The sequence below is a fragment of the Rhamphochromis longiceps genome, linkage group LG8, assembly GCF_057381845.1.
Source record: "Rhamphochromis longiceps isolate RC_006_pf linkage group LG8, R_longiceps_female_GT1.1, whole genome shotgun sequence".
Classification (NCBI taxonomy): Eukaryota; Metazoa; Chordata; class Actinopteri; order Cichliformes; family Cichlidae; genus Rhamphochromis; species Rhamphochromis longiceps.
The window spans coordinates 17491506-17519243 of record NC_140564.1 but is presented as its reverse complement, the minus strand read 5'-3'; the positions used below and the strand labels follow the sequence as shown (position 1 = coordinate 17519243).

Sequence of the window (27738 nt, the reverse complement as noted above, 5' to 3'; positions counted from 1 at the left end):
AGACGCTCTCCCAACCCAAATCCTGACGTCGGTTTGGAAGAAATGTAATTTTAAAAAATGACATTTATGTATGCTGTATGCATTTAGTCCATTCCAAAGTTGTGAGTCTGTCTTTAGTTATTAACATTTGAAACGATGAAGGCACGTGAAAGTAACACAAAATTAGCTGCTTTTCCAGAAAAAGACAAAAACTTCTCAGAAGTACGTAAGGTTTTATGAGGTTTTCCCACCCAGGCTTCTAGACTTCTGATTGGCCAACATTTCTACACGGTTAAGATTTGGCGTGTTCTTGACAGCGTTTCACTTTGTTTTTAGTGTTTAGATGTGGAAGGAGATATTTTTTCAAAACTGCACATGTGGACTGGATTTTTATTTTTTTTTAAACGAAAAAGGAAAAACGTCCGTTTTCAAACATAGCCGTGTACGTTTGGACGCAGCCTAAAGTCATCACAAAAAAAGCAAATTCTCTGAACATTCTGGGTTGAGGTTTAGTGATCATTGTTGTTTTGTGTTCCTTGTAGTCAAAATGAGTGCAAGTGGAGACGGACCACAAAATAACCAAAACGGTAAGCACATGTACTCAGTCTTGAAATTGATGAAAAACAGATTTTCAGCAGATAGTTATGGATGTTAATTAAAAGATTTAATGATCTTGCAGGCCAACAGGTTAACCCACAAATGTTGGCAAATGGAGATCAGGAACCTGCTAATGGCTTCCTGAACGATCTGTATCTCGCTCTCAGTGATTATTGTTGCTATCTACATGAGCTAATAGCTTCAGTACTGGCACAATATGACAATTACCTTTACGGGGACGAAGACGATGACGACGACGACGATGACGACGACGATGACGATGACGATGACGACGATGACGACAACGACAACGACGATGACGACAACGATGACGCAAATGACGGCGGCGACGGCGACGGCAACGATGACGATGACGACGACGACGATGTTCAAAATATTCATGTGAGGGACAATAATGCCAATGGTGACAACGATGAACAGCACGGGGATGCTGTGGTTGTGATCATTTTCAATGTTGGTGGCATTGAAAATGAGGAGGCATTTGAAGGCCGCATGGATGTTCGCCAGTACATCCCAGAAGAGGACCCTCAGCCAGGTGTTTCCAGGAAGAGGTCTAGAGAGAGGGATGAAGAAGATTTAGGAGCAAACAAAAGAATGAGATGGAGCGATGATGACTCTGAAGTATTTGAAGATGCGCACGAAGAGCTTGAACACGAAACTGGAGGCTCGAGGAAGCGTTCCCGAGAGGATTTTGAGCAAGAAGAGGAATACTTGCCTGTGTGCAAACTTCAGAGGTGTTCAATTGAGTCGACCAGCAGCAATGAAGACTAAGACTACTTCGACGGGTTTTTTCAGTATCCTTTCAGTAATCTGATGGCCTACTCAGGTGATCCTGAATCCTCTATGCTGCAATAAGCTGGGCATACACTGTGCTGCGATTTTTCAGTCGCGTTATTCGGCTCCTGATCAAACTGTAGGATTGACTCGCAGGGGTGAGAAGTTTGATCAAGGCCAAACTCGGGACGATCCCCAAAACGATCGCACGACTGAAAAATCGGCTCAAAATGGGCCAAAAATCGCACAGTGTATGCCCAGCATTAGGCTGCCGGGGGATTCCCATGATGCACTGGGTGTTTCTTCTTCACCCACTATGTTTAATAGACCTCTCTGCACTGAATGGTACTTGTTATTAACCTCTGTCTCTGTTCCATGTCTTTATACTATTTTCCTTGCCCCTCCCCAACCGGTCGCAGCAGATGGCCGCCCCTCCCTGAGCCTGGTTCTGCTGGAGGTTTCTTCCTGTTAAAAGGGAGTTTTTCCTTCCCACTGTCGCCAAAGTGCTTGCTCATAGGGGGTCATATGATTGTTGGGGTTTTCTTTGTAAGTATATCTTACAATATAAAGCGCCTTCAGGTGACTGTTGCTGTCATTTGGCGCTCTTTAAATAAAATTGAATTGAAAATTAAATAGATGTCACTGTGATGATTTCTTCCCTGCATAGAAAGCTTAGACCCAAATGCAGATTCAATGCACATGGTTAAACTATTTATGAGACTTTAGAGAGGGAATGGAGAACGTGGCTCGAGCTAGGAGTGTCAGCAGACAGCAGGAACCAGAGGAAAAGCTATCGAGAGACTGAACACCTGGCTCCTGATGGGAACAATCCAACGGGAATTCTGCAACAGAGGGAGAAGAAGTTGCTGGACGGGTAAGGGAGTTTGAGGGTAGGATGAGTACGTTGGCAGAGGAGACCTAAACACAGGGAAAACAAGGTTAAACACAGGGAAGGAGCACGCCAGAACTGGAGCAGAGGGGAAGCCTAGTTACCACTGGAGATGGCAGAACAAACTGGCGAGGAGTAGCAGGCAGCGCTGGTTTAAGAAGCCCTCCTGCTGATTGTTTGCAGATGAGGCCCAGGTGAGATGCTGGAAACTCCACCTCTGAAGCGTGGACACAGTATCCCCATTCCAAGTGGAAAAGCCCCTCAGACACTTCCATGGTGCATGACAAGAAGGATGAGAAAGCATTCATGGTCCATCCATCCCTCCGTCAGCGTAATGCCTAAAAGTTTATTCAGATGTAAATGTATTACATTTTTAAATAAAGATCATCAGTGTTTTTAATGACGCTGCAGTTCATTCATGTGTCTCTATTGGACAGTGTTGTAGAAGTTACAGAAGACAGGAATCAGTTCCAGCTTGGCCTGACATTTGATCACTAGTGATGTGTGATACCACTGATTTCCTTTCCGATCCCATACCACGTAAAATTCAGGGTGGTATCGACGATACTGCTCCGATACTTTGTACAAAAACTTTACTCTTTTATTGTATCTCAAATTATAGCGTCATAATCATTACAGGACATCAGATTACTTGTTCTTATCACTTAATAATGCAGAATTCATCATATAGAAATCAAAAACCTGAAGTTGTGCACTATGTGAACACCTTGCCTGCCTGCAGCACTAAAGGACTCCCTGAGAGACGTCTGTCTCACCCTAGCAGCACCCGTCCTTCTCCTCCTCTTCAGTTTGCCTCAACATAAGCTCGTCATATTCTGTGATATGATTTACTTTGAGGTGTTTGACAAGGTTAGTGGTGTTGCCACAACACCTCACTTTCTTGCCACATGTATCGCAAACCACGTCTGGGCTGTTTGTGGATGTAAAATACGTGCGCACATGACTCCAGTTACGCTCAGCCATTGTTGTGAGTGCGCACGCCACAGGCTGCCACACATTTATACAGCCGTATTTCACACATGACTATAAAAGGCGGAAGAGGGAGTAGTTCTTTCCAATGTAGACAATCTGAATGATAGTTTCTTTCCACTGTGTTCCTGTTAATGAAAAACTACAATTTACCCCAAAATGATTCAAATATCGATATTTTAATGTGGAAACCTTCTGTTTCCACATCTGGACTTTCTGTTGCTGCCCACGCGGGTGAAACTTTCTTTGAAGTGGCTCATTGAAGTTGTAATTGATAATCAATTCCCACACAATGTGAGAATCCAATCAATTTGTTTATCAGGGGAAAGGTGTGATTTCTTAGGACACTGGAGCCTAACATTAACTGGTTTAAAATTAGCTTATTTCCATAAGAAGAAAAACATACTGAGAAAGAGATCACCAAAATATACATGTACAAATGTGAAATAGTCATATGTAGTGTGAAAGAGCTATTTGACATCTTTAAATTCAAAGTAATGTATAAATCCACTTACATAAAACATGAAAAGGCGGCGCAGCGATGCCCATCTCAGCCAGTGTATGATGGTGGGGCAAGATGGCAGCTTCCACAACATGACGCCAGCTCCTATGTATTTTTAGTAGATAAATGATACGTTTATGTATCAATTTGTTGGAAGATGTAATTACACCTTAATTATGTAATTAGAAGCAAAAATGATTTTTTTTTTAAATCAAATCACCTCAAAAAATTACTGTACTTACTTTCTAAATCATTCTTTACCTCTGAAAGGGGTGGCTGTGGCTCAGGAGGTGGAGCAGGTCATCTACTAATCAGATGGTTTTTGGGTCGATCCCTGGTTGCTCCAGACTGCATGCTAACTGTCCTTGGGCAAGACATTAACCCCAAGTCACTCTCTGATGCATTCATCAGAGTATGAATGTGTGTGAATGTTAGGTAGAAAGCACAGAAAAAGGGCTTCTATGAACAGGTGTGAATGAGGCAACCTGTATAGAGCGCTTTGAATGTTCAGGTAGAGTAGAAAAGCACTGTAAAAATTTCTCTGTGTTGATTTCTTTTGGACCTCAAACATTACTCACCTTGTTGCAGGTTTCTTTATTAATGCTGAAAACCCAGAATGGAAACTGACCTTACTGCTTCCTTCCTTTCCAAACTATTGCGGCTCCTCCAACCAACGGCCGCGGCAGGCTAAACATGAGGACACAGATGACGTGCAACAGTAAATGGTAAATGGCCTGTATTTGTATAGCGCTTTTCTAGTCCCTAAGGACCCCAAAGCGCTTTACACAACCTGTCATCCACCCATTCACACACACATTCACACACTGGTGATGGCAAGCTACAATGTAGCTGTTATGTATGAACCAAGAATTATTGTGTGCTATGCAAGCCATCGCCAGTAGGGGGCACCACGCCCAGTTATGTGTGTATGTTACTTCTGTGTGATCCCAATAAAGAAGAAGTCAACTTGTAAACAAACTGTTGTATGTGCAGTCTGACTCGGCATAATCCTTAATAGTGTATTGACACTACAGTGGAAATATAACAGTAGCCACAGCCACCCTGGGGCGCACTGACAGAGGCGAGGCTGCCGGACACTGGCGCCACCGGGCCCTCTGACCACCACCAGTAGGCAACGGGTGAAGTGTCTTGCCCAAGGACACAACGACCGAGACTGTCCAAGCCGGGGCTCGAACCGGCAACCTTCCGATTACAAGGCGAACTCCCAACTCTTGAGCCACGATCGCCCCATGAGATACACCTCTGTACTATTTGCTACTTTTATTCCACATACAACTGTCCACTGTACAAATCGGCACACGGCCTCAAACCATTAAACAAATGCACAGACTGCACAAATAACTGCACCATTTACTATGCCAAATTTCAACATTGGCCTATTGCATAACTTAGTGCAGAAGTATACATAAACCAAAAGATGCATCAAAATGATTCAAGCTGCGCTCAAGCTGCAGTCAACAGAAGGTTTCGCCTCATGCTCACCCTACCTTTCTGCTCATTAACATCAGGTGCCGTGAACAGGTGAGTGCAACCACATTTATCACACCCATTAAATCCTTTTATCTCATTGTGTTTGAATAATTGTAATTCCTTCTACTGGGATCTCAGCCAGAAGTCCATCTTTCACCTCCAGCTCATTTAAATCTCAGCTGCCAGACTTATAACAAATTCAAAGAAATAAATCATCATTCTCCTCCTCACAACCTTTTGGGTATACGATACATGGGTACAAGCCTTGTTACAGATTTGGTCACTTTTTATGAACCAAGTCACTGCCTGCATTCTGCACATCAGACACTCTTAGCTGTCCGTGCAGCCTGGCTCAATGCAAAAAGAAAACAAACCGTTTCGTGTTTTAACTCTTTGAACTTTTCTTTTGAGTTTTTAACTAAGATTTTATTGTGTTCTTTAACACACTTTGTAACTGTTTTGAAAGTGCTAGGCAAATTAACTGTTAACTATTACTGTTATTATTGTTATTGACAGTCTGGAGCTTTGGCAGTATGGAAGGTGGATGCGAGAGGGAGACTTCATGGAAACCACCTTTTTCTTTCCCATCACCATATTCCTGAATGTTTCCAAATGCATAGGTTAAAAAAAACAAAACTCGTTGCTTTTTTAAAAATTCTGCAACACTCAGAAATCCTAGCAGCTGGCACCACCAATGGACGCATAGCAATGTGGAGGATGGTGGTGCAGTCGGGTAGCAGTAGACACTAAGCCCCAGTGGAAACTGCAGACACCAACAGAAATTGGAGGAAATGTCACTCAGCTACAGGTAATGTCTTGACCAGCATTAGTACATTACTTTCGTTTGGTTTAATTACACTTTTATTTTAACTGGAGATTGACAGTAACAACACTGTTTTTCTTTGAGCCAAAATTTCATTGAAGGAAATTTCAATGCAGCTTTGATGCTGGATGGAGACAGCAACGCATTTTAAAACCCTGACTTGGACTGTGGGAATCAAGTCTTTACAATACGCACACACACACACACACACACACCAGCCTGACCAATAAGAGCCAAGAGTTGCAGTGATAGGCAGGCTGAACCAGCAAATAGCCAGAAACAACTGGTCAGTGCAGCACCGCCTCAGGTACCACATACAGATTTTAACTGGCTTCTGACTTTGTGTGGTGTGGAGTATGCTAGATTTTATATAAATATGGATGAGATTAGCTGGGGATGAACAAAATCTCCTTCAGCAACTATTAAATAGCCAGAAGGGGCCAGACAGTCAATATATTAATTCAGCGTTCCTACAGAACAGACCGTAAAGCATTCCCAAAAAGTCAAAACAATTATTTTAGCAGCTGATTTCTGTACTTAAAAAAACCCCAAACAAACATTTATTATAGCTCTATTATGTAGGTAATGTAGGAGACGTGGACACAAATACACAGAGGGTTAACGAGGGAAGTGGGAGCACACGGGGAACACAGGCGACACTGATAATCATAACGAGACACGGCAGGAGTAACACAACACTGACGGGAGACTATCAAAGTAAAACAGGAAGCACACAGAGACGCAGACCAGATTGGAAGAGAACACAGACATAGCGGGCTGGGAAAACATGGAATAAAACACAAGGAGGAGAAACGAGGCATGGGGGCTGGCAGATACACAGAGGGGGCACACAGGGGGTAAAGTCACGAGGGGAAATCAAATAAGCAACATCTTAACAGAACAACCGAGGGACCCTAAAGCTGACATCAAACAACAACAATACAAGACACACAAAAAACCAGGTAGAAGTCCCAGGACCATGACATGCAGGTGGTTACATATGGTTAAAATGATTCAAATGCACTAAGTATGCATGTTTTTCATATCAATACAGTCCATAACTTGATTACTGTCTGTAGCCCACATGATTAAACACTTTAGTTACATAAAACATGTGAGTTTAGATTTTATCTACTGTATAGCCTGTATAGTAAATTAATATGTAGCCCAATAAGTATAAAATCCAGAAAGCTACACAACATGGGACGGTTCATTTACAAACACAGTTCTAACTTGAGTTTCACACAGTTTTTATTAGAAAACAATCAAATTGTTAAATGCTTCAAGTACACAAAATGTCAGAAATCTGCACCGTCATGAACAGAAATTTAAACCTAATTTTTCGTGATTTGTTGATTAACCCTCCGAGGTCTAAATCCCACGTTGTGCACATCAACATCACAGATTTGTACAAATAAAATTTATAACAAAGACATGTTAAATATTAAGCACTGGAAACAGCTTGTTGTTTTGTTGCCATAGCGTTTTGTTTTGTCTCCATTTAAAAGATATCAAAATCTGAGCAAACAACTTGATGTCAAAAGAATCTCTGCACATTCCGCAGTCTTTGCTGCTAAAGTGACATCACAGCATTTAAGCATGTTTGAATGAAAACATCAGCATATGAACACAAAACTGAAGAGACACTGCAACCGAATGAAAGCAGACCACTATTTAGTGACATTTGGACGTTTCCCTGAGGATTAACTGCTGTGTAATCTACCAAGAACTAAAGTAAGCTCAAATTTCAGTTTATAAACTCAAGATCATTTACTTAAATATATAAAGCCTGATTTCCCTGCTTGCCAGGACAGTATTTATGTACTTTACATTGTGCAAGACTAGACTATATTTTCCATCATAGAGAGGATGATGTGGATCTATTATTCAGGAAAACAAATGAAGACTTAACTATTTGTCAGCTGATGTAATATTTGACAAATGATACATAAATTAGAAAATGTTCTTAATCATATCTTAGAGTGACAGAAGCTCTTTTTAACACGATTATTTCTCAGATTATTTTGTTCATTTAGGAAAATAGAGAAGACGTAAGTTTTGTTCTCAAACAAACTATTAGAATTTCTGAGAAACTGAGCCTACGTGCACATGTACACGGCTATTTTTGAAAGCGCAGCTTTGTCTCTGCATTTGGGCCTTTCGTCCACACCTAAACAGCAGATTGAATCACTGAAAGGTGAGATTTTTAAAAAGGACGTTTTTGTGTTTAGGTGTGGACGAGGAAAACGGACATTTACTCAGGCAATGTCAAAAGTGTGCGCCGCTGTTGAAGTCACGCTGTGGCCACGTTATTGTTTACGTGAGATCAATTTCTACAATGGCAGATGTAGACAACATACTGTGTCTGTTAATCTTAGTATCTGCAGTTTTTACACGCTTACATCAGACGTGGATTCTACATTCAACACAGACGCTCTCCCAACCCAAATCCTGACGTCGGTTTGGAAGAAATGTAATTTTAAAAAATGACATTTATGTATGCTGTATGCATTTAGTCCATTCCAAAGTTGTGAGTCTGTCTTTAGTTATTAACATTTGAAACGATGAAGGCACGTGAAAGTAACACAAAATTAGCTGCTTTTCCAGAAAAAGACAAAAACTTCTCAGAAGTACGTAAGGTTTTATGAGGTTTTCCCACCCAGGCTTCTAGACTTCTGATTGGCCAACATTTCTACACGGTTAAGATTTGGCGTGTTCTTGACAGCGTTTCACTTTGTTTTTAGTGTTTAGATGTGGAAGGAGATATTTTTTCAAAACTGCACATGTGGACTGGATTTTTATTTTTTTTTAAACGAAAAAGGAAAATTGTCCGTTTTCAAACATAGCCGTGTACGTTTGGACGCAGCCTAAAGTCATCACAAAAAAAGCAAATTCTCTGAACATTCTGGGTTGAGGTTTAGTGATCATTGTTGTTTTGTGTTCCTTGTAGTCAAAATGAGTGCAAGTGGAGACGGACCACAAAATAACCAAAACGGTAAGCACATGTACTCAGTCTTGAAATTGATGAAAAACAGATTTTCAGCAGATAGTTATGGATGTTAATTAAAAGATTTAATGATCTTGCAGGCCAACAGGTTAACCCACAAATGTTGGCAAATGGAGATCAGGAACCTGCTAATGGCTTCCTGAACGATCTGTATCTCGCTCTCCGTGATTATTGTTGCTATCTAGATGAGCTAATAGCTTCAGTACTGGCACAATATGACAATTACCTTTACGGGGACGAAGACGATGACGATGACGATGACGACGATGACGACGACGACGATGACGACGACGACGACGACAACGACAACGACGATGACGACGACGACGATGACGACAACGACAACGACGATGACGACAACGATGACGACAATGACGGCGGCGACGGCGACGGCAACGATGACGATGACGATGACGACGACGACGATGTTCAAAATATTCATGTGAGGGACAATAATGCCAATGGTGACAACGATGAACAGCACGGGGATGCTGTGGTTGTGATCATTTTCAATGTTGGTGGCATTGAAAATGAGGAGGCATTTGAAGGCCGCATGGATGTTCGCCAGTACATCCCAGAAGAGGACCCTCAGCCAGGTGTTTCCAGGAAGAGGTCTAGAGAGAGGGATGAAGAAGATTTAGGAGCAAACAAAAGAATGAGATGGAGCGATGATGACTCTGAAGTATTTGAAGATGCGCACGAAGAGCTTGAACACGAAACTGGAGGCTCGAGGAAGCGTTCCCGAGAGGATTTTGAGCAAGAAGAGGAATACTTGCCTGTGTGCAAACTTCAGAGGTGTTCAATTGAGTCGACCAGCAGCAATGAAGACTAAGACTACTTCGACGGGTTTTTTCAGTATCCTTTCAGTAATCTGATGGCCTACTCAGGTGATCCTGAATCCTCTATGCTGCAATAAGCTGGGCATACACTGTGCTGCGATTTTTCAGTCGCGTTATTCGGCTCCTGATCAAACTGTAGGATTGACTCGCAGGGGTGAGAAGTTTGATCAAGGCCAAACTCGGGACGATCCCCAAAACGATCGCACGACTGAAAAATCGGCTCAAAATGGGCCAAAAATCGCACAGTGTATGCCCAGCATTAGGCTGCCGGGGGATTCCCATGATGCACTGGGTGTTTCTTCTTCACCCACTATGTTTAATAGACCTCTCTGCACTGAATGGTACTTGTTATTAACCTCTGTCTCTGTTCCATGTCTTTATACTATTTTCCTTGCCCCTCCCCAACCGGTCGCAGCAGATGGCCGCCCCTCCCTGAGCCTGGTTCTGCTGGAGGTTTCTTCCTGTTAAAAGGGAGTTTTTCCTTCCCACTGTCGCCAAAGTGCTTGCTCATAGGGGGTCATATGATTGTTGGGGTTTTCTTTGTAAGTATATCTTACAATATAAAGCGCCTTCAGGTGACTGTTGCTGTCATTTGGCGCTCTTTAAATAAAATTGAATTGAAAATTAAATAGATGTCACTGTGATGATTTCTTCCCTGCATAGAAAGCTTAGACCCAAATGCAGATTCAATGCACATGGTTAAACTATTTATGAGACTTTAGAGAGGGAATGGAGAACGTGGCTCGAGCTAGGAGTGTCAGCAGACAGCAGGAACCAGAGGAAAAGCTATCGAGAGACTGAACACCTGGCTCCTGATGGGAACAATCCAACGGGAATTCTGCAACAGAGGGAGAAGAAGTTGCTGGACGGGTAAGGGAGTTTGAGGGTAGGATGAGTATGTTGGCAGAGGAGACCTAAACACAGGGAAAACAAGCTTAAACACAGGGAAGGAGCACGCCAGAACTGGAGCAGAGGGGAAGCCTAGTTACCACTGGAGATGGCAGAACAAACTGGCGAGGAGTAGCAGGCAGCGCTGGTTTAAGAAGCCCTCCTGCTGATTGTTTGCAGATGAGGCCCAGGTGAGATGCTGGAAACTCCACCTCTGAAGTGTGGACACAGTATCCCCATTCCAAGTGGAAAAGCCCCTCAGACACTTCCATGGTGCATGACAAGAAGGATGAGAAAGCATTCATGGTCCATCCATCCCTCCGTCAGCGTAATGCCTAAAAGTTTATTCAGATGTAAATGTATTACATTTTTAAATAAAGATCATCAGTGTTTTTAATGACGCTGCAGTTCATTCATGTGTCTCTATTGGACAGTGTTGTAGAAGTTACAGAAGACAGGAATCAGTTCCAGCTTGGCCTGACATTTGATCACTAGTGATGTGTGATACCACTGATTTCCTTTCCGATCCCATACCAAGTAAAATTCAGGGTGGTATCGACGATACTGCTCTGATACTTTGTACAAAAACTTTACTCTTTTATTGTATCTCAAATTATAGCGTCATAATCATTACAGGACATCAGATTACTTGTTCTTATCACTTAATAATGCAGAATTCATCATATAGAAATCAAAAACCTGAAGTTGTGCACTATGTGAACACCTTGCCTGCCTGCAGCACTAAAGGACTCCCTGAGAGACGTCTGTCTCACCCTAGCAGCACCCGTCCTTCTCCTCCTCTTCAGTTTGCCTCAACATAAGCTCGTCATATTCTGTGATATGATTTACTTTGAGGTGTTTGACAAGGTTAGTGGTGTTGCCACAACACCTCACTTTCTTGCCACATGTATCGCAAACCACGTCTGGGCTGTTTGTGGATGTAAAATACGTGCGCACATGACTCCAGTTACGCTCAGCCATTGTTGTGAGTGCGCACGCCACAGGCTGCCACACATTTATACAGCCGTATTTCACACATGACTATAAAAGGCGGAAGAGGGAGTAGTTCTTTCCAATGTAGACAATCTGAATGATAGTTTCTTTCCACTGTGTTCCTGTTAATGAAAAACTACAATTTACCCCAAAATGATTCAAATATCGATATTTTAATGTGGAAACCTTCTGTTTCCACATCTGGACTTTCTGTTGCTGCCCACGCGGGTGAAACTTTCTTTGAAGTGGCTCATTGAAGTTGTAATTGATAATCAATTCCCACACAATGAGAGAATCCAATCAATTTGTTTATCAGGGGAAAGGTGTGATTTCTTAGGACACTGGAGCCTAACATTAACTGGTTTAAAATTAGCTTATTTCCATAAGAAGAAAAACATACTGAGAAAGAGATCACCAAAATATACATGTACAAATGTGAAATAGTCATATGTAGTGTGAAAGAGCTATTTGACATCTTTAAATTCAAAGTAATGTATAAATCCACTTACATAAAACATGAAAAGGCGGCGCAGCGATGCCCATCTCAGCCAGTGTATGATGGTGGGGCAAGATGGCAGCTTCCACAACATGACGCCAGCTCCTATGTATTTTTAGTAGATAAATGATACGTTTATGTATCAATTTGTTGGAAGATGTAATTACACCTTAATTATGTAATTAGAAGCAAAAATGATTTTTTTTTAATCAAATCACCTCAAAAAATTACTGTACTTACTTTCTAAATCATTCTTTACCTCTGAAAGGGGTGGCTGTGGCTCAGGAGGTGGAGCAGGTCATCTACTAATCAGATGGTTTTTGGGTCGATCCCTGGCTGCTCCAGACTGCATGCTAACTGTCCTTGGGCAAGACATTAACCCCAAGTCACTCTCTGATGCATTCATCAGAGTATGAATGTGTGTGAATGTTAGGTAGAAAGCACAGAAAAAGGGCTTCTATGAACAGGTGTGAATGAGGCAACCTGTATAGAGCGCTTTGAATGTTCAGGTAGAGTAGAAAAGCACTGTAAAAATTTCTCTGTGTTGATTTCTTTTGGACCTCAAACATTACTCACCTTGTTGCAGGTTTCTTTATTAATGCTGAAAACCCAGAATGGAAACTGACCTTACTGCTTCCTTCCTTTCCAAACTATTGCGGCTCCTCCAACCAACGGCCGCGGCAGGCTAAACATGAGGACACAGATGACGTGCAACAGTAAATGGTAAATGGCCTGTATTTGTATAGCGCTTTTCTAGTCCCTAAGGACCCCAAAGCGCTTTACACAACCTGTCATCCACCCATTCACACACACATTCACACACTGGTGATGGCAAGCTACAATGTAGCTGTTATGTATGAACCAAGAATTATTGTGTGCTATGCAAGCCATCGCCAGTAGGGGGCACCACGCCCAGTTATGTGTGTATGTTACTTCTGTGTGATCCCAATAAAGAAGAAGTCAACTTGTAAACAAACTGTTGTATGTGCAGTCTGACTCGGCATAATCCTTAATAGTGTATTGACACTACAGTGGAAATATAACATAAATTGGCGACGAGTTGTGACGTCTGGAAGACTTGGCTGTCTACTGAGCATGAACTGACTGCGTGGCCGAGTTCGGACGGAAAACGGACGATCGCGTGGTGAATTAGCATCGGAGCTAGCTGCTAGCTGCTTTTCGCCGACGAGTCAAAAACGACAGTGTTGGCTGTGGACAGCGGATACATCATGGCTGGAATGATTGGACAGATGGACCCTTTTGATAATGCTGGTGAGCAATGGGCGACGTATATTGAACGTTTTGAGCATTACACCCTTGCTAATGACATTCAGCCTGAGAAACGGGTCCCGGTGCTGCTGAGTGTGATGGGTCCCAAGACGTACAGTCTGCTGCGTAATCTAGTGGCGCCAAGCAAGCCTGGGACAATGCAGTATGACAATATTGTGGGTGTTTTGCAAGCTCATTTTGCTCCCAAACCGCTGGTAATAGCTGAAAGGTTCCGGTTCCACAAGAGGAATCAGGGGGAAGAAGAAACGGTCGCACAGTATGTGGCGGTGCTGAAAAGACTGTCAGAACATTGCGAGTTTGGTGCGTATCTGGAAGATGCTCTACGAGACAGATTTGTGTGTGGATTAAAGTGTGAAACTGTGCAGAAGCGTCTTTTGACTGAGAAGGATCTCACGTTTCGCAAAGCAGTTGATTATGCTGTGTCGGCAGAGACAGCAACACGTGAAGTGCAGCAGTTGAGTGGTTCCCTTAAAGTGAATGCAGTGCTGTCACAAAGAGGTGAAAAATGCCGCCGCTGCGGGAAAATGAATCATACTGATGATGACTGCTGGTACAAAGACCGTGACTGTCACCAGTGTGGAAGGAAGGGCCACACGAAACGCATGTGCAAAGGTAGAGCCAGAAGCAGCCAAGATTGGAACAGGAAAGAGAAAGAGGGGAAACATGAGCTGAAAGGCAATGCAGTTAAAAACAGAGCAAAGGACAAAAAGAGGAGAATTCATCATGTTGCCGCTGAGGAGAGTGAAAGTGAAGGAACCAGACCCGACACTGATAGTGAGTTGGAGCTGTATTCTTTGTCACGAAAAGAGAAATATTCACGTATCTCCCTAATGCCTGTAGTTAACGGGAAGAAAATGGAGATGGAGCTGGATACAGGGGCTGCTGTGTCTTTGATTCCATGGGAACAATATAAAAGTATGCTGAGTCAGTTGCCGCTGCAACCCACTGACATCATGCTGAAAACGTACACTGGGGAGCCGCTGGCACCAGAAGGGGTCATCAAGGTGCAAGTTGAACTGAATAAGCAGCGTGCAACTCTACCCTTGTACGTGGTAAAGGTGGATGCTCCACCACTGTTTGGTAGGGAGTGGCTGAGAGTGATTAAGCTGAACTGGAAAGACTTAAAGATGGTCCATGCCAGAGAGCAAAGCGGAAATGACAATCTGGAGGCTGTGCTAAAGAAACACTCTGCCGTTTTCTCTAAGGAGCTGGGCACAATGAAAGGAATTAAAGCCAGATTGACTCTTAGGCCTGATAGTGTCCCCAAATTCTGTCCACCACGTAACGTGCCTTATGCTCTCCGCCCTCGGGTGGAGGCAGAACTGAAACGCCTGACTGAGCTTGGGGTGATCACACCAGTGGAGCATAGTGATTGGGCTACGCCTGTGGTCCCTGTCAACAAGAAGGATGGCTCAGTGAGACTCTGTGGTGATTTCAAGGTCACTCTTAATTCGCAGCTCTGTGTGGATAAGTACCCACTTCCACGCATTGAGGACCTGTTTGCTTCTCTAGCAGGAGGTCAGCATTTCAGTAAGCTAGACTTAGCAAATGCCTACTTACAGATGGAGGTAGAAGAGGAGTCTAAGAAGCTGCTGACTATTTCGACACAAAAAGGGCTGTTCCGTTTCAATCGCTTGCCTTTTGGAGTGGCGTCTTCACCTGCATTGTTTCAGAAGGCTATGGATCAAGTGCTTCTCGGCCTACCATACACCCATTGTTATCTGGATGACATCCTCGTCAGTGGTCCAGATAAAGAGACACACCTGAGATCCCTTAAGGCAGTTTTGGGCAGGCTGGAGGACTATGGCCTGCGTCTCAAACAGGAGAAGTGCCTGTTTTTCCAAGAATCGGTGGAATACCTGGGCCACATAATTGATGCGGCAGGGTTACACAAATCACCAGAAAAGGTGCGTGCCGTTATGGAAGCTCCAGCACCAGCTGATGTCAGCCAGTTACGTTCTTTTCTGGGAATGCTCAACTATTATGGACGTTTCATACCTGATTTAGCTACAGTCCTGAAGCCGCTGAATGAGCTACTCAGTAAAGAGAAGAAATGGCAGTGGACATCAGCCTGTGAGTCAGCTTTCCAGAATGCTAAAGAACGTCTGGCCTCACCAAAAATACTCACCCACTACAATCCTGAACTGCCTCTCCATTTGGCATGTGACGCTTCACCATATGGCGTTGGAGCCGTGCTCTCACATGTCATGCCTGATGGCCAAGAACGGCCAATTGCTTATGCTTCACGAACCCTCAGCAAAGCAGAACGAAACTATGCTCAGATCGAGAGGGAGGCGTTGGCAATTGTTTTTGGAGTGCGCAAGTTTCACCAGTATCTCCATGGTAACAAGTTCACCTTGCTCACTGATCATCGCCCACTGACCTCAATTCTGAGTCCAGTAAAAGGTACACCATCAATGGCAGCTGCGCGAATGCAGCGTTGGGCGCTCCTTCTGTCAGCACATAATTACACCTTACAGTATCGGAAGGGGGCACATCACGCCAATGCTGACGGTCTGTCACGTTTACCTCTGCCCCTTGCACAGAAAGAGAAACAGGGAGCAGTTGAGGTATTCTACGCATCTCAGCTGGACACATTACCAGTCAGTGTCGCCGAGATCAGACGTGACACTTTGTCTGATGTCACTTTGTCTCGTGTGCTGGAAATGGTAATAACTGGACGTTTTCCAGCAACAAAGGACACAGATCAAGAGCTGTCACCCTATCTGATGCGCAGACATGAACTCACAATACAGCAGGGATGCCTCATGTGGGGCTTGAGGGTGGTTGTGCCACCTAAGCTGCGCTCTCATGTACTGAAAGAGCTCCACACTGCACATCCAGGGATGGTGAGGATGAAGAGCTTAGCTCGCAGCTATGTTTGGTGGCCTGGCATTGATTCTCAAATTGAGCTTCAAGCTAAAGCCTGCCACTCTTGTCAGCATGTGCAAAAAGAGCCTGGGTTAGCGCCTTTACACCCTTGGCTGTGGCCTTCCTGTCCATGGGAACGGATCCATGTGGATTTTGCGGGTCCATTTGAAAGTCACATGTACCTGGTGGTGGTAGATGCACATTCCAAGTGGCCTGAAGTGCATATTATGGATAGCACCACAGCTGGTAAAACCATACAAGTGCTACGGGGTCTCTTTAGTCGCCATGGCATTCCCCACGTCCTGGTGAGTGATAACGGACCGCAGTTCTGTTCTGAGGAATTCAGGGTGTTCCTGAAAGCTAATGGAGTCAAACACATCCGCTCTGCGCCGTACCATCCTGCCACTAATGGTTTGGCTGAGCGTTTTGTGCAGACATTCAAGCATGCACTGAAAGCCTCCAGGGGTACAGCACCTGTGCAACAACGCCTTGACACGTTCCTCTTGACATATCGCAACACTCCGCATGCAACAACTAGAGAAACGCCAGCTATATTGTTCATTGGACGCAAGCTGCGCTCTCGACTGGATTTTTTGAAGCCCAGTGTGGCCGGAGCTGTGCGTCGGTCACAGGATGCGCAACAACAATGCCGACAGCAACACTCCAGGGACAGACGGTTCACTGTTGGCGAGCCTGTCCTGGTGCGCGATTATAGGAAGGGAGAGGACAAGTGGACGCACGGTGTCGTACTGGAGAAGACTGGGCCAGTGTCATACAAGGTGAATGTGGGAGCCCAAGGGGTGTGGAAACGTCATGTGGATCAGATGCTGACACGACCTGAGTCAGTATCTCAGCAGGTCACAGTGGATCCTCCGACAAGCTCTCAGATGTCACCAGCCCAGAGTGGTAGTGACACCATGCTTTACCCTTGTACAATTCTGCAGGAAGAGACTGTTGAACAAGTTATGGGGACCACCGTACCTCCAGATACACCCCAGTCTCTTAAATCATCACCGACTGACTGTACACAGGTTACAGAGCCTGTAAGACGTTACCCAGTGAGAGTCACCAAGCCACCCGCTCGTTATTGTGATGGGTGAGCGTATTAAGTAGTTCAGTGAGAGTGTTGGCGTTCAGAGACATTATTCTCAACTAAAAAGAAATTCATACAGAAAGCAACATTAGTTCCAGTTTTCATGAATGTTGTAATATAAAAAAAAAGAAAAGAAAAAAGGTGCTACTTTGGTTATGGGAAATGTTTCTGCGGGTGGTGCCACGGTCGCATAGCTTAGTGGGGAGGAGATGTTATGTATGAACCAAGAATTATTGTGTGCTATGCAAGCCATCGCCAGTAGGGGGCACCACGCCCAGTTATGTGTGTATGTTACTTCTGTGTGATCCCAATAAAGAAGAAGTCAACTTGTAAACAAACTGTTGTATGTGCAGTCTGACTCGGCATAATCCTTAATAGTGTATTGACACTACAGTGGAAATATAACAGTAGCCACAGCCACCCTGGGGCGCACTGACAGAGGCGAGGCTGCCGGACACTGGCACCACCGGGCCCTCTGACCACCACCAGGCGGCAACGGGTGAAGTGTCTTGCCCAAGGACACAACGACCGAGACTGTCCAAGCCGGGGCTCGAACCGGCAACCTTCCGATTACAAGGCGAACTCCCAACTCTTGAGCCACGATCGCCCCATGAGATACACCTCTGTACTATTTGCTACTTTTATTCCACATACAACTGTCCACTGTACAAATCGGCACACGGCCTCAAACCATTAAACAAATGCACAGACTGCACAAATAACTGCACCATTTACTATGCCAAATTTCAACATTGGCCTATTGCATAACTTAGTGCAGAAGTATACATAAACCAAAAGATGCATCAAAATGATTCAAGCTGCGCTCAAGCTGCAGTCAACAGAAGGTTTCGCCTCATGCTCACCCTACCTTTCTGCTCATTAACATCAGGTGCCGTGAACAGGTGAGTGCAACCACATTTATCACACCCATTAAATCCTTTTATCTCATTGTGTTTGAATAATTGTAATTCCTTCTACTGGGATCTCAGCCAGAAGTCCATCTTTCACCTCCAGCTCATTTAAATCTCAGCTGCCAGACTTATAACAAATTCAAAGAAATAAATCATCATTCTCCTCCTCACAACCTTTTGGGTATACGATACATGGGTACAAGCCTTGTTTCAGATTTGGTCACTTTTTATGAACCAAGTCACTGCCTGCATTCTGCACATCAGACACTCTTAGCTGTCCGTGCAGCCTGGCTCAATGCAAAAAGAAAACAAACCGTTTCGTGTTTTAACTCTTTGAACTTTTCTTTTGAGTTTTTAACTAAGATTTTATTGTATTCTTTAACACACTTTGTAACTGTTTTGAAAGTGCTAGGCAAATTAACTGTTAACTATTACTGTTATTATTGTTATTGACAGTCTGGAGCTTTGGCAGTATGGAAGGTGGATGCGAGAGGGAGACTTCATGGAAACCACCTTTTTCTTTCCCATCACCATATTCCTGAATGTTTCCAAATGCATAGGTTAAAAATAAAAAACTCGTTGCTTTTTTAAAAATTCTGCAACACTCAGAAATCCTAGCAGCTGGCACCACCAATGGACGCATAGCATTGTGGAGGATGGTGGTGCAGTCGGGTAGCAGTAGACACTAAGCCCCAGTGGAAACTGCAGACACCAACAGAAATTGGAGGAAATGTCACTCAGCTACAGGTAATGTCTTGACCAGCATTAGTACATTACTTTCGTTTGGTTTAATTACACTTTTATTTTAACTGGAGATTGACAGTAACAACACTGTTTTTCTTTGAGCCAAAATTTCATTGAAGGAAATTTCAATGCAGCTTTGATGCTGGATGGAGACAGCAACGCATTTTAAAACCCTGACTTGGACTGTGGGAATCAAGTCTTTACAATACGCACACACACACACACACACACACACACACACACACACACACACACACACACACACACACACACACACACACACACCAGCCTGACCAATAAGAGCCAAGAGTTGCAGTGATAGGCAGGCTGAACCAGCAAATAGCCAGAAACAACTGGTCAGTGCAGCACCGCCTCAGGTACCACATACAGATTTTAACTGGCTTCTGACTTTGTGTGGTGTGGAGTATGCTAGATTTTATATAAATATGGATGAGATTAGCTGGGGATGAACAAAATCTCCTTCAGCAACTATTAAATAGCCAGAAGGGGCCAGACAGTCAATATATTAATTCAGCGTTCCTACAGAACAGACCGTAAAGCATTCCCAAAAAGTCAAAACAATTATTTTAGCAGCTGATTTCTGTACTTAAAAAAACCCCAAACAAACATTTATTATAGCTCTATTATGTAGGTAATGTAGGAGACGTGGACACAAATACACAGAGGGTTAACGAGGGAAGTGGGAGCACACGGGGAACACAGGCGACACTGATAATCATAACGAGACACGGCAGGAGTAACACAACACTGACGGGAGACTATCAAAGTAAAACAGGAAGCACACAGAGACGCAGACCAGATTGGAAGAGAACACAGACATAGCGGGCTGGGAAAACATGGAATAAAACACAAGGAGGAGAAACGAGGCATGGGGGCTGGCAGATACACAGAGGGGGCACACAGGGGGTAAAGTCACGAGGGGAAATCAAATAAGCAACATCTTAACAGAACAACCGAGGGACCCTAAAGCTGACATCAAACAACAACAATACAAGACACACAAAAAACCAGGTAGAAGTCCCAGGACCATGACATGCAGGTGGTTACATATGGTTAAAATGATTCAAATGCACTAAGTATGCATGTTTTTCATATCAATACAGTCCATAACTTGATTACTGTCTGTAGCCCACATGATTAAACACTTTAGTTACATAAAACATGTGAGTTTAGATTTTATCTACTGTATAGCCTGTATAGTAAATTAATATGTAGCCCAATAAGTATAAAATCCAGAAAGCTACACAACATGGGGCGGTTCATTTACAAACACAGTTCTAACTTGAGTTTCACACAGTTTTTATTAGAAAACAATCAAATTGTTAAATGCTTCAAGTACACAAAATGTCAGAAATCTGCACCGTCATGAACAGAAATTTAAACCTAATTTTTCGTGATTTGTTGATTAACCCTCCGAGGTCTAAATCCCACGTTGTGCACATCAACATCACAGATTTGTACAAATAAAATTTATAACAAAGACATGTTAAATATTAAGCACTGGAAACAGCTTGTTGTTTTGTTGCCATAGCGTTTTGTTTTGTCTCCATTTAAAAGATATCAAAATCTGAGCAAACAACTTGATGTCAAAAGAATCTCTGCACATTCCGCAGTCTTTGCTGCTAAAGTGACATCACAGCATTTAAGCATGTTTGAATGAAAACATCAGCATATGAACACAAAACGGAAGAGACACTGCAACCGAATGAAAGCAGACCACTATTTAGTGACATTTGGACGTTTCCCTGAGGATTAACTGCTGTGTAATCTACCAAGAACTAAAGTAAGCTCAAATTTCAGTTTATAAACTCAAGATCATTTACTTAAATATATAAAGCCTGATTTCCCTGCTTGCCAGGACAGTATTTATGTACTTTACATTGTGCAAGACTAGACTATATTTTCCATCATAGAGAGGATGATGTGGATCTATTATTCAGGAAAACAAATGAAGACTTAACTATTTGTCAGCTGATGTAATATTTGACAAATGATACATAAATTAGAAAATGTTCTTAATCATATCTTAGAGTGACAGAAGCTCTTTTTAACACGATTATTTCTCAGATTATTTTGTTCATTTAGGAAAATAGAGAAGACGTAAGTTTTGTTCTCAAACAAACTATTAGAATTTCTGAGAAACTGAGCCTACGTGCACATGTACACGGCTATTTTTGAAAGCGCAGCTTTGTCTCTGCATTTGGGCCTTTCGTCCACACCTAAACAGCAGATTGAGTCACTGAAAGGTGAGATTTTTAAAAAGGACGTTTTTGTGTTCAGGTGTGGACGAGGAAAACGGACATTTACTCAGGCAATGTCAAAAGTGTGCGCCGCTGTTGAAGTCACGCTGTGGCCACGTTATTGTTTACATGAGATCAATTTCTACAATGGCAGATGTAGACAACATACTGTGTCTGTTAATCTTAGTATCTGCAGTTTTTACACGCTTACATCAGACGTGGATTCTACATTCAACACAGACGCTCTCCCAACCCAAATCCTGACGTCGGTTTGGAAGAAATGTAATTTTAAAAAATGACATTTATGTATGCTGTATGCATTTAGTCCATTCCAAAGTTGTGAGTCTGTCTTTAGTTATTAACATTTGAAACGATGAAGGCACGTGAAAGTAACACAAAATTAGCTGCTTTTCCAGAAAAAGACAAAAACTTCTCAGAAGTACGTAAGGTTTTATGAGGTTTTCCCACCCAGGCTTCTAGACTTCTGATTGGCCAACATTTCTACACGGTTAAGATTTGGCGTGTTCTTGACAGCGTTTCACTTTGTTTTTAGTGTTTAGATGTGGAAGGAGATATTTTTTCAAAACTGCACATGTGGACTGGATTATTATTTTTTTTTAAACGAAAAAGGAAAAACGTCCGTTTTCAAACATAGCCGTGTACGTTTGGACGCAGCCTAAAGTCATCACAAAAAAAGCAAATTCTCTGAACATTCTGGGTTGAGGTTTAGTGATCATTGTTGTTTTGTGTTCCTTGTAGTCAAAATGAGTGCAAGTGGAGACGGACCACAAAATAACCAAAACGGTAAGCACATGTACTCAGTCTTGAAATTGATGAAAAACAGATTTTCAGCAGATAGTTATGGATGTTAATTAAAAGATTTAATGATCTTGCAGGCCAACAGGTTAACCCACAAATGTTGGCAAATGGAGATCAGGAACCTGCTAATGGCTTCCTGAACGATCTGTATCTCGCTCTCTGTGATTATTGTTGCTATCTACATGAGCTAATAGCTTCAGTACTGGCACAATATGACAATTACCTTTACGGGGACGAAGACGATGACGACGACGACGATGACGACGACGACGATGACGACGACGACGATGACGACGACGACGACAACGACGATGACGACGATGACGACAACGACAACGACAACGACAACGACGACAACGATGACGCCAATGACGGCGGCGACGGCGACGGCAACGATGACGATGACGATGACGACGACGACGATGTTCAAAATATTCATGTGAGGGACAATAATGCCAATGGTGACAACGATGAACAGCACGGGGATGATGTGGTTGTGATCATTTTCAATGTTGGTGGCATTGAAAATGAGGAGGCATTTGAAGGCCGCATGGATGTTCGCCAGTACATCCCAGAAGAGGACCCTCAGCCAGGTGTTTCCAGGAAGAGGTCTAGAGAGAGGGATGAAGAAGATTTAGGAGCAAACAAAAGAATGAGATGGAGCGATGATGACTCTGAAGTATTTGAAGATGCGCACGAAGAGCTTGAACACGAAACTGGAGGCTCGAGGAAGCGTTCCCGAGAGGATTTTGAGCAAGAAGAGGAATACTTGCCTGTGTGCAAACTTCAGAGGTGTTCAATTGAGTCGACCAGCAGCAATGAAGACTAAGACTACTTCGACGGGTTTTTTCAGTATCCTTTCAGTAATCTGATGGCCTACTCAGGTGATCCTGAATCCTCTATGCTGCAATAAGCTGGGCATACACTGTGCTGCGATTTTTCAGTCGCGTTATTCGGCTCCTGATCAAACTGTAGGATTGACTCGCAGGGGTGAGAAGTTTGATCAAGGCCAAACTCGGGACGATCCCCAAAACGATCGCACGACTGAAAAATCGGCTCAAAATGGGCCAAAAATCGCACAGTGTATGCCCAGCATTAGGCTGCCGGGGGATTCCCATGATGCACTGGGTGTTTCTTCTTCACCCACTATGTTTAATAGACCTCTCTGCACTGAATGGTACTTGTTATTAACCTCTGTCTCTGTTCCATGTCTTTATACTATTTTCCTTGCCCCTCCCCAACCGGTCGCAGCAGATGGCCGCCCCTCCCTGAGCCTGGTTCTGCTGGAGGTTTCTTCCTGTTAAAAGGGAGTTTTTCCTTCCCACTGTCGCCAAAGTGCTTGCTCATAGGGGGTCATATGATTGTTGGGGTTTTCTTTGTAAGTATATCTTACAATATAAAGCGCCTTCAGGTGACTGTTGCTGTCATTTGGCGCTCTTTAAATAAAATTGAATTGAAAATTAAATAGATGTCACTGTGATGATTTCTTCCCTGCATAGAAAGCTTAGACCCAAATGCAGATTCAATGCACATGGTTAAACTATTTATGAGACTTTAGAGAGGGAATGGAGAACGTGGCTCGAGCTAGGAGTGTCAGCAGACAGCAGGAACCAGAGGAAAAGCTATCGAGAGACTGAACACCTGGCTCCTGATGGGAACAATCCAACGGGAATTCTGCAACAGAGGGAGAAGAAGTTGCTGGACGGGTAAGGGAGTTTGAGGGTAGGATGAGTACGTTGGCAGAGGAGACCTAAACACAGGGAAAACAAGGTTAAACACAGGGAAGGAGCACGCCAGAACTGGAGCAGAGGGGAAGCCTAGTTACCACTGGAGATGGCAGAACAAACTGGCGAGGAGTAGCAGGCAGCGCTGGTTTAAGAAGCCCTCCTGCTGATTGTTTGCAGATGAGGCCCAGGTGAGATGCTGGAAACTCCACCTCTGAAGTGTGGACACAGTATCCCCATTCCAAGTGGAAAAGCCCCTCAGACACTTCCATGGTGCATGACAAGAAGGATGAGAAAGCATTCATGGTCCATCCATCCCTCCGTCAGCGTAATGCCTAAAAGTTTATTCAGATGTAAATGTATTACATTTTTAAATAAAGATCATCAGTGTTTTTAATGACGCTGCAGTTCATTCATGTGTCTCTATTGGACAGTGTTGTAGAAGTTACAGAAGACAGGAATCAGTTCCAGCTTGGCCTGACATTTGATCACTAGTGATGTGTGATACCACTGATTTCCTTTCCGATCCCATACCACGTAAAATTCAGGGTGGTATCGACGATACTGCTCTGATACTTTGTACAAAAACGTTACTCTTTTATTGTATCTCAAATTATAGCGTCATAATCATTACAGGACATCAGATTACTTGTTCTTATCACTTAATAATGCAGAATTCATCATATAGAAATCAAAAACCTGAAGTTGTGCACTATGTGAACACCTTGCCTGCCTGCAGCACTAAAGGACTCCCTGAGAGATGTCTGTCTCACCCTAGCAGCACCCGTCCTTCTCCTCCTCTTCAGTTTGCCTCAACATAAGCTCGTCATATTCTGTGATATGATTTACTTTGAGGTGTTTGACAAGGTTAGTGGTGTTGCCACAACACCTCACTTTCTTGCCACATGTATCGCAAACCACGTCTGGGCTGTTTGTGGATGTAAAATACGTGCGCACATGACTCCAGTTACGCTCAGCCATTGTTGTGAGTGCGCACGCCACAGGCTGCCACACATTTATACAGCCGTATTTCACACATGACTATAAAAGGCGGAAGAGGGAGTAGTTCTTTCCAATGTAGACAATCTGAATGATAGTTTCTTTCCACTGTGTTCCTGTTAATGAAAAACTACAATTTCACCCAAAATGATTCAAATATCGATATTTTAATGTGGAAACCTTCTGTTTCCACATCTGGACTTTCTGTTGCTGCCCACGCGGGTGAAACTTTCTTTGAAGTGGCTCATTGAAGTTGTAATTGATAATCAATTCCCACACAATGTGAGAATCCAATCAATTTGTTTATCAGGGGAAAGGTGTGATTTCTTAGGACACTGGAGCCTAACATTAACTGGTTTAAAATTAGCTTATTTCCATAAGAAGAAAAACATACTGAGAAAGAGATCACCAAAATATACATGTACAAATGTGAAATAGTCATATGTAGTGTGAAAGAGCTATTTGACATCTTTAAATTCAAAGTAATGTATAAATCCACTTACATAAAACATGAAAAGGCGGCGCAGCAATGCCCATCTCAGCCAGTGTATGATGGTGGGGCAAGATGGCAGCTTCCACAACATGACGCCAGCTCCTATGTATTTTTAGTAGATAAATGATACGTTTATGTATCAATTTGTTGGAAGATGTAATTACACCTTAATTATGTAATTAGAAGCAAAAATGATTTTTTTTTAATCAAATCACCTCAAAAAATTACTGTACTTACTTTCTAAATCATTCTTTACCTCTGAAAGGGGTGGCTGTGGCTCAGGAGGTGGAGCAGGTCATCTACTAATCAGATGGTTTTTGGATCGATCCCTGGCTGCTCCAGAGTGCATGCTAACTGTCCTTGGGCAAGACATTAACCCCAAGTCACTCTCTGATGCATTCATCAGAGTATGAATGTGTGTGAATGTTAGGTAGAAAGCACAGAAAAAGGGCTTCTATGAACAGGTGTGAATGAGGCAACCTGTATAGAGCGCTTTGAATGTTCAGGTAGAGTAGAAAAGCACTGTAAAAATTTCTCTGTGTTGATTTCTTTTGGACCTCAAACATTACTCACCTTGTTGCAGGTTTCTTTATTAATGCTGAAAACCCAGAATGGAAACTGACCTTACTGCTTCCTTCCTTTCCAAACTACTGCGGCTCCTCCAACCAACGGCCGCGGCAGGCTAAACATGAGGACACAGATGACGTGCAACAGTAAACACATGAGATACACCTCTGTACTATTTGCTACTTTTATTCCACATACAACTGTCCACTGTACAAATCGGCACACGGCCTCAAACCATTAAACAAATGCACAGACTGCACAAATAACTGCACCATTTACTATGCCAAATTTCAACATTGGCCTATTGCATAACTTAGTGCAGAAGTATACATAAACCAAAAGATGCATCAAAATGATTCAAGCTGCGCTCAAGCTGCAGTCAACAGAAGGTTTCGCCTCATGCTCACCCTACCTTTCTGCTCATTAACATCAGGTGCCGTGAACAGGTGAGTGCAACCACATTTATCACACCCATTAAATCCTTTTATCTCATTGTGTTTGAATAATTGTAATTCCTTCTACTGGGATCTCAGCCAGAAGTCCATCTTTCACCTCCAGCTCATTTAAATCTCAGCTGCCAGACTTATAACAAATTCAAAGAAATAAATCATCATTCTCCTCCTCACAACCTTTTGGGTATACGATACATGGGTACAAGCCTTGTTACAGATTTGGTCACTTTTTATGAACCAAGTCACTGCCTGCATTCTGCACATCAGACACTCTTAGCTGTCCGTGCAGCCTGGCTCAATGCAAAAAGAAAACAAACCGTTTCGTGTTTTAACTCTTTGAACTTTTCTTTTGTGTTTTTAACTAAGATTTTATTGTGTTCTTTAACACACTTTGTAACTGTTTTGAAAGTGCTAGGCAAATTAACTGTTAACTATTACTGTTATTATTGTTATTGACAGTCTGGAGCTTTGGCAGTATGGAAGGTGGATGCGAGAGGGAGACTTCATGGAAACCACCTTTTTCTTTCCCATCACCATATTCCTGAATGTTTCCAAATGCATAGGTTAAAAATAAAAAACTCGTTGCTTTTTTAAAAATTCTGCAACACTCAGAAATCCTAGCAGCTGGCACCACCAATGGACGCATAGCAATGTGGAGGATGGTGGTGCAGTCGGGTAGCAGTAGACACTAAGCCCCAGTGGAAACTGCAGACACCAACAGAAATTGGAGGAAATGTCACTCAGCTACAGGTAATGTCTTGACCAGCATTAGTGCATTACTTTCGTTTGGTTTAATTACACTTTTATTTTAACTGGAGATTGACAGTAACAACACTGTTTTTCTTTGAGCCAAAATTTCATTGAAGGAAATTTCAATGCAGCTTTGATGCTGGATGGAGACAGCAACGCATTTTAAAACCCTGACTTGGACTGTGGGAATCAAGTCTTTACAATACGCACACACACACACACACACACACACACACACACACACACACACACACACACACACACACACACACACACACACACACACACACACACACACCAGCCTGACCAATAAGAGCCAAGAGTTGCAGTGATAGGCAGGCTGAACCAGCAAATAGCCAGAAACAACTGGTCAGTGCAGCGCCGCCTCAGGTACCACATACAGATTTTAACTGGCTTCTGACTTTGTGTGGTGTGGAGTATGCTAGATTTTATATAAATATGGATGAGATTAGCT

The 27738-nt window shown here is 43.0% G+C and overlaps 3 protein-coding genes and 3 long non-coding RNA genes across 10 annotated transcripts; 3 read left to right on the top strand and 3 right to left on the bottom strand.

Annotated features, from left to right (window-relative positions):
* The first annotated feature begins 431 nt into the window (after positions 1-431).
* LOC146663420 (uncharacterized) lies at positions 432-2004 on the top strand. The gene is made up of 2 exons (XM_085416178.1): positions 432-566; positions 659-2004. Exons 1-2 carry the CDS (start codon positions 527-529, stop codon positions 1366-1368), a joined length of 750 nt encoding a protein of 249 aa, XP_085272304.1. The 5' UTR covers positions 432-526; the 3' UTR covers positions 1369-2004.
* A 479-nt stretch (positions 2005-2483) lies between these two features.
* LOC146663419 (uncharacterized) lies at positions 2484-4090 on the bottom strand. Its single transcript, XR_014913029.1, has 3 exons — positions 4014-4090; positions 3766-3857; positions 2484-2598 (listed from the first exon to the last, which is right to left on the bottom strand). It is a non-coding gene; the product is annotated as an uncharacterized LOC146663419 (long non-coding RNA).
* A 4197-nt stretch (positions 4091-8287) lies between these two features.
* On the top strand, positions 8288-10541 carry LOC146663418 (uncharacterized). Its single transcript, XM_085416176.1, has one exon. The coding sequence runs from the start codon at positions 9123-9125 to the stop codon at positions 9903-9905; it is 783 nt and encodes a 260-aa protein (XP_085272302.1). The 5' UTR covers positions 8288-9122; the 3' UTR covers positions 9906-10541.
* Positions 10542-10854: 313 nt separating this feature from the next.
* On the bottom strand, positions 10855-12850 carry LOC146663417 (uncharacterized). The gene is made up of 3 exons (XR_014913025.1): positions 12549-12850; positions 12303-12394; positions 10855-11135 (listed from the first exon to the last, which is right to left on the bottom strand). It is a non-coding gene; the product is annotated as an uncharacterized LOC146663417 (long non-coding RNA).
* A 78-nt stretch (positions 12851-12928) lies between these two features.
* LOC146663416 (uncharacterized) lies at positions 12929-23743 on the top strand. 3 transcript variants are annotated; one of them, XM_085416173.1, is made up of 3 exons: positions 12929-13561; positions 22219-22263; positions 22356-23743. In XM_085416173.1, the coding sequence occupies exons 1-3, from the start codon at positions 13519-13521 to the stop codon at positions 23105-23107; spliced, it is 840 nt and encodes a 279-aa protein (XP_085272299.1). In that variant the 5' UTR covers positions 12929-13518; the 3' UTR covers positions 23108-23743. The 3 variants fall into 3 exon arrangements, with proteins under 3 accessions (XP_085272299.1, XP_085272298.1, XP_085272301.1); XM_085416172.1 differs by lacking the exon at positions 12929-13561 and adding an exon at positions 13568-14353; XM_085416175.1 differs by lacking the exon at positions 12929-13561 and adding an exon at positions 16414-16428.
* On the bottom strand, positions 23740-27132 carry LOC146663415 (uncharacterized). Of its 3 annotated transcripts, none has more exons than XR_014913026.1 (3): positions 25732-27132; positions 25505-25596; positions 23740-24337 (listed from the first exon to the last, which is right to left on the bottom strand). It is a non-coding gene; the product is annotated as an uncharacterized LOC146663415 (long non-coding RNA). The 3 variants fall into 3 exon arrangements; XR_014913027.1 differs by having other exon boundaries at positions 25751-27131; XR_014913028.1 differs by having other exon boundaries at positions 23740-24028; positions 24104-24337; positions 25505-26126.
* Between the last annotated feature and the right edge of the window lie 606 nt (positions 27133-27738).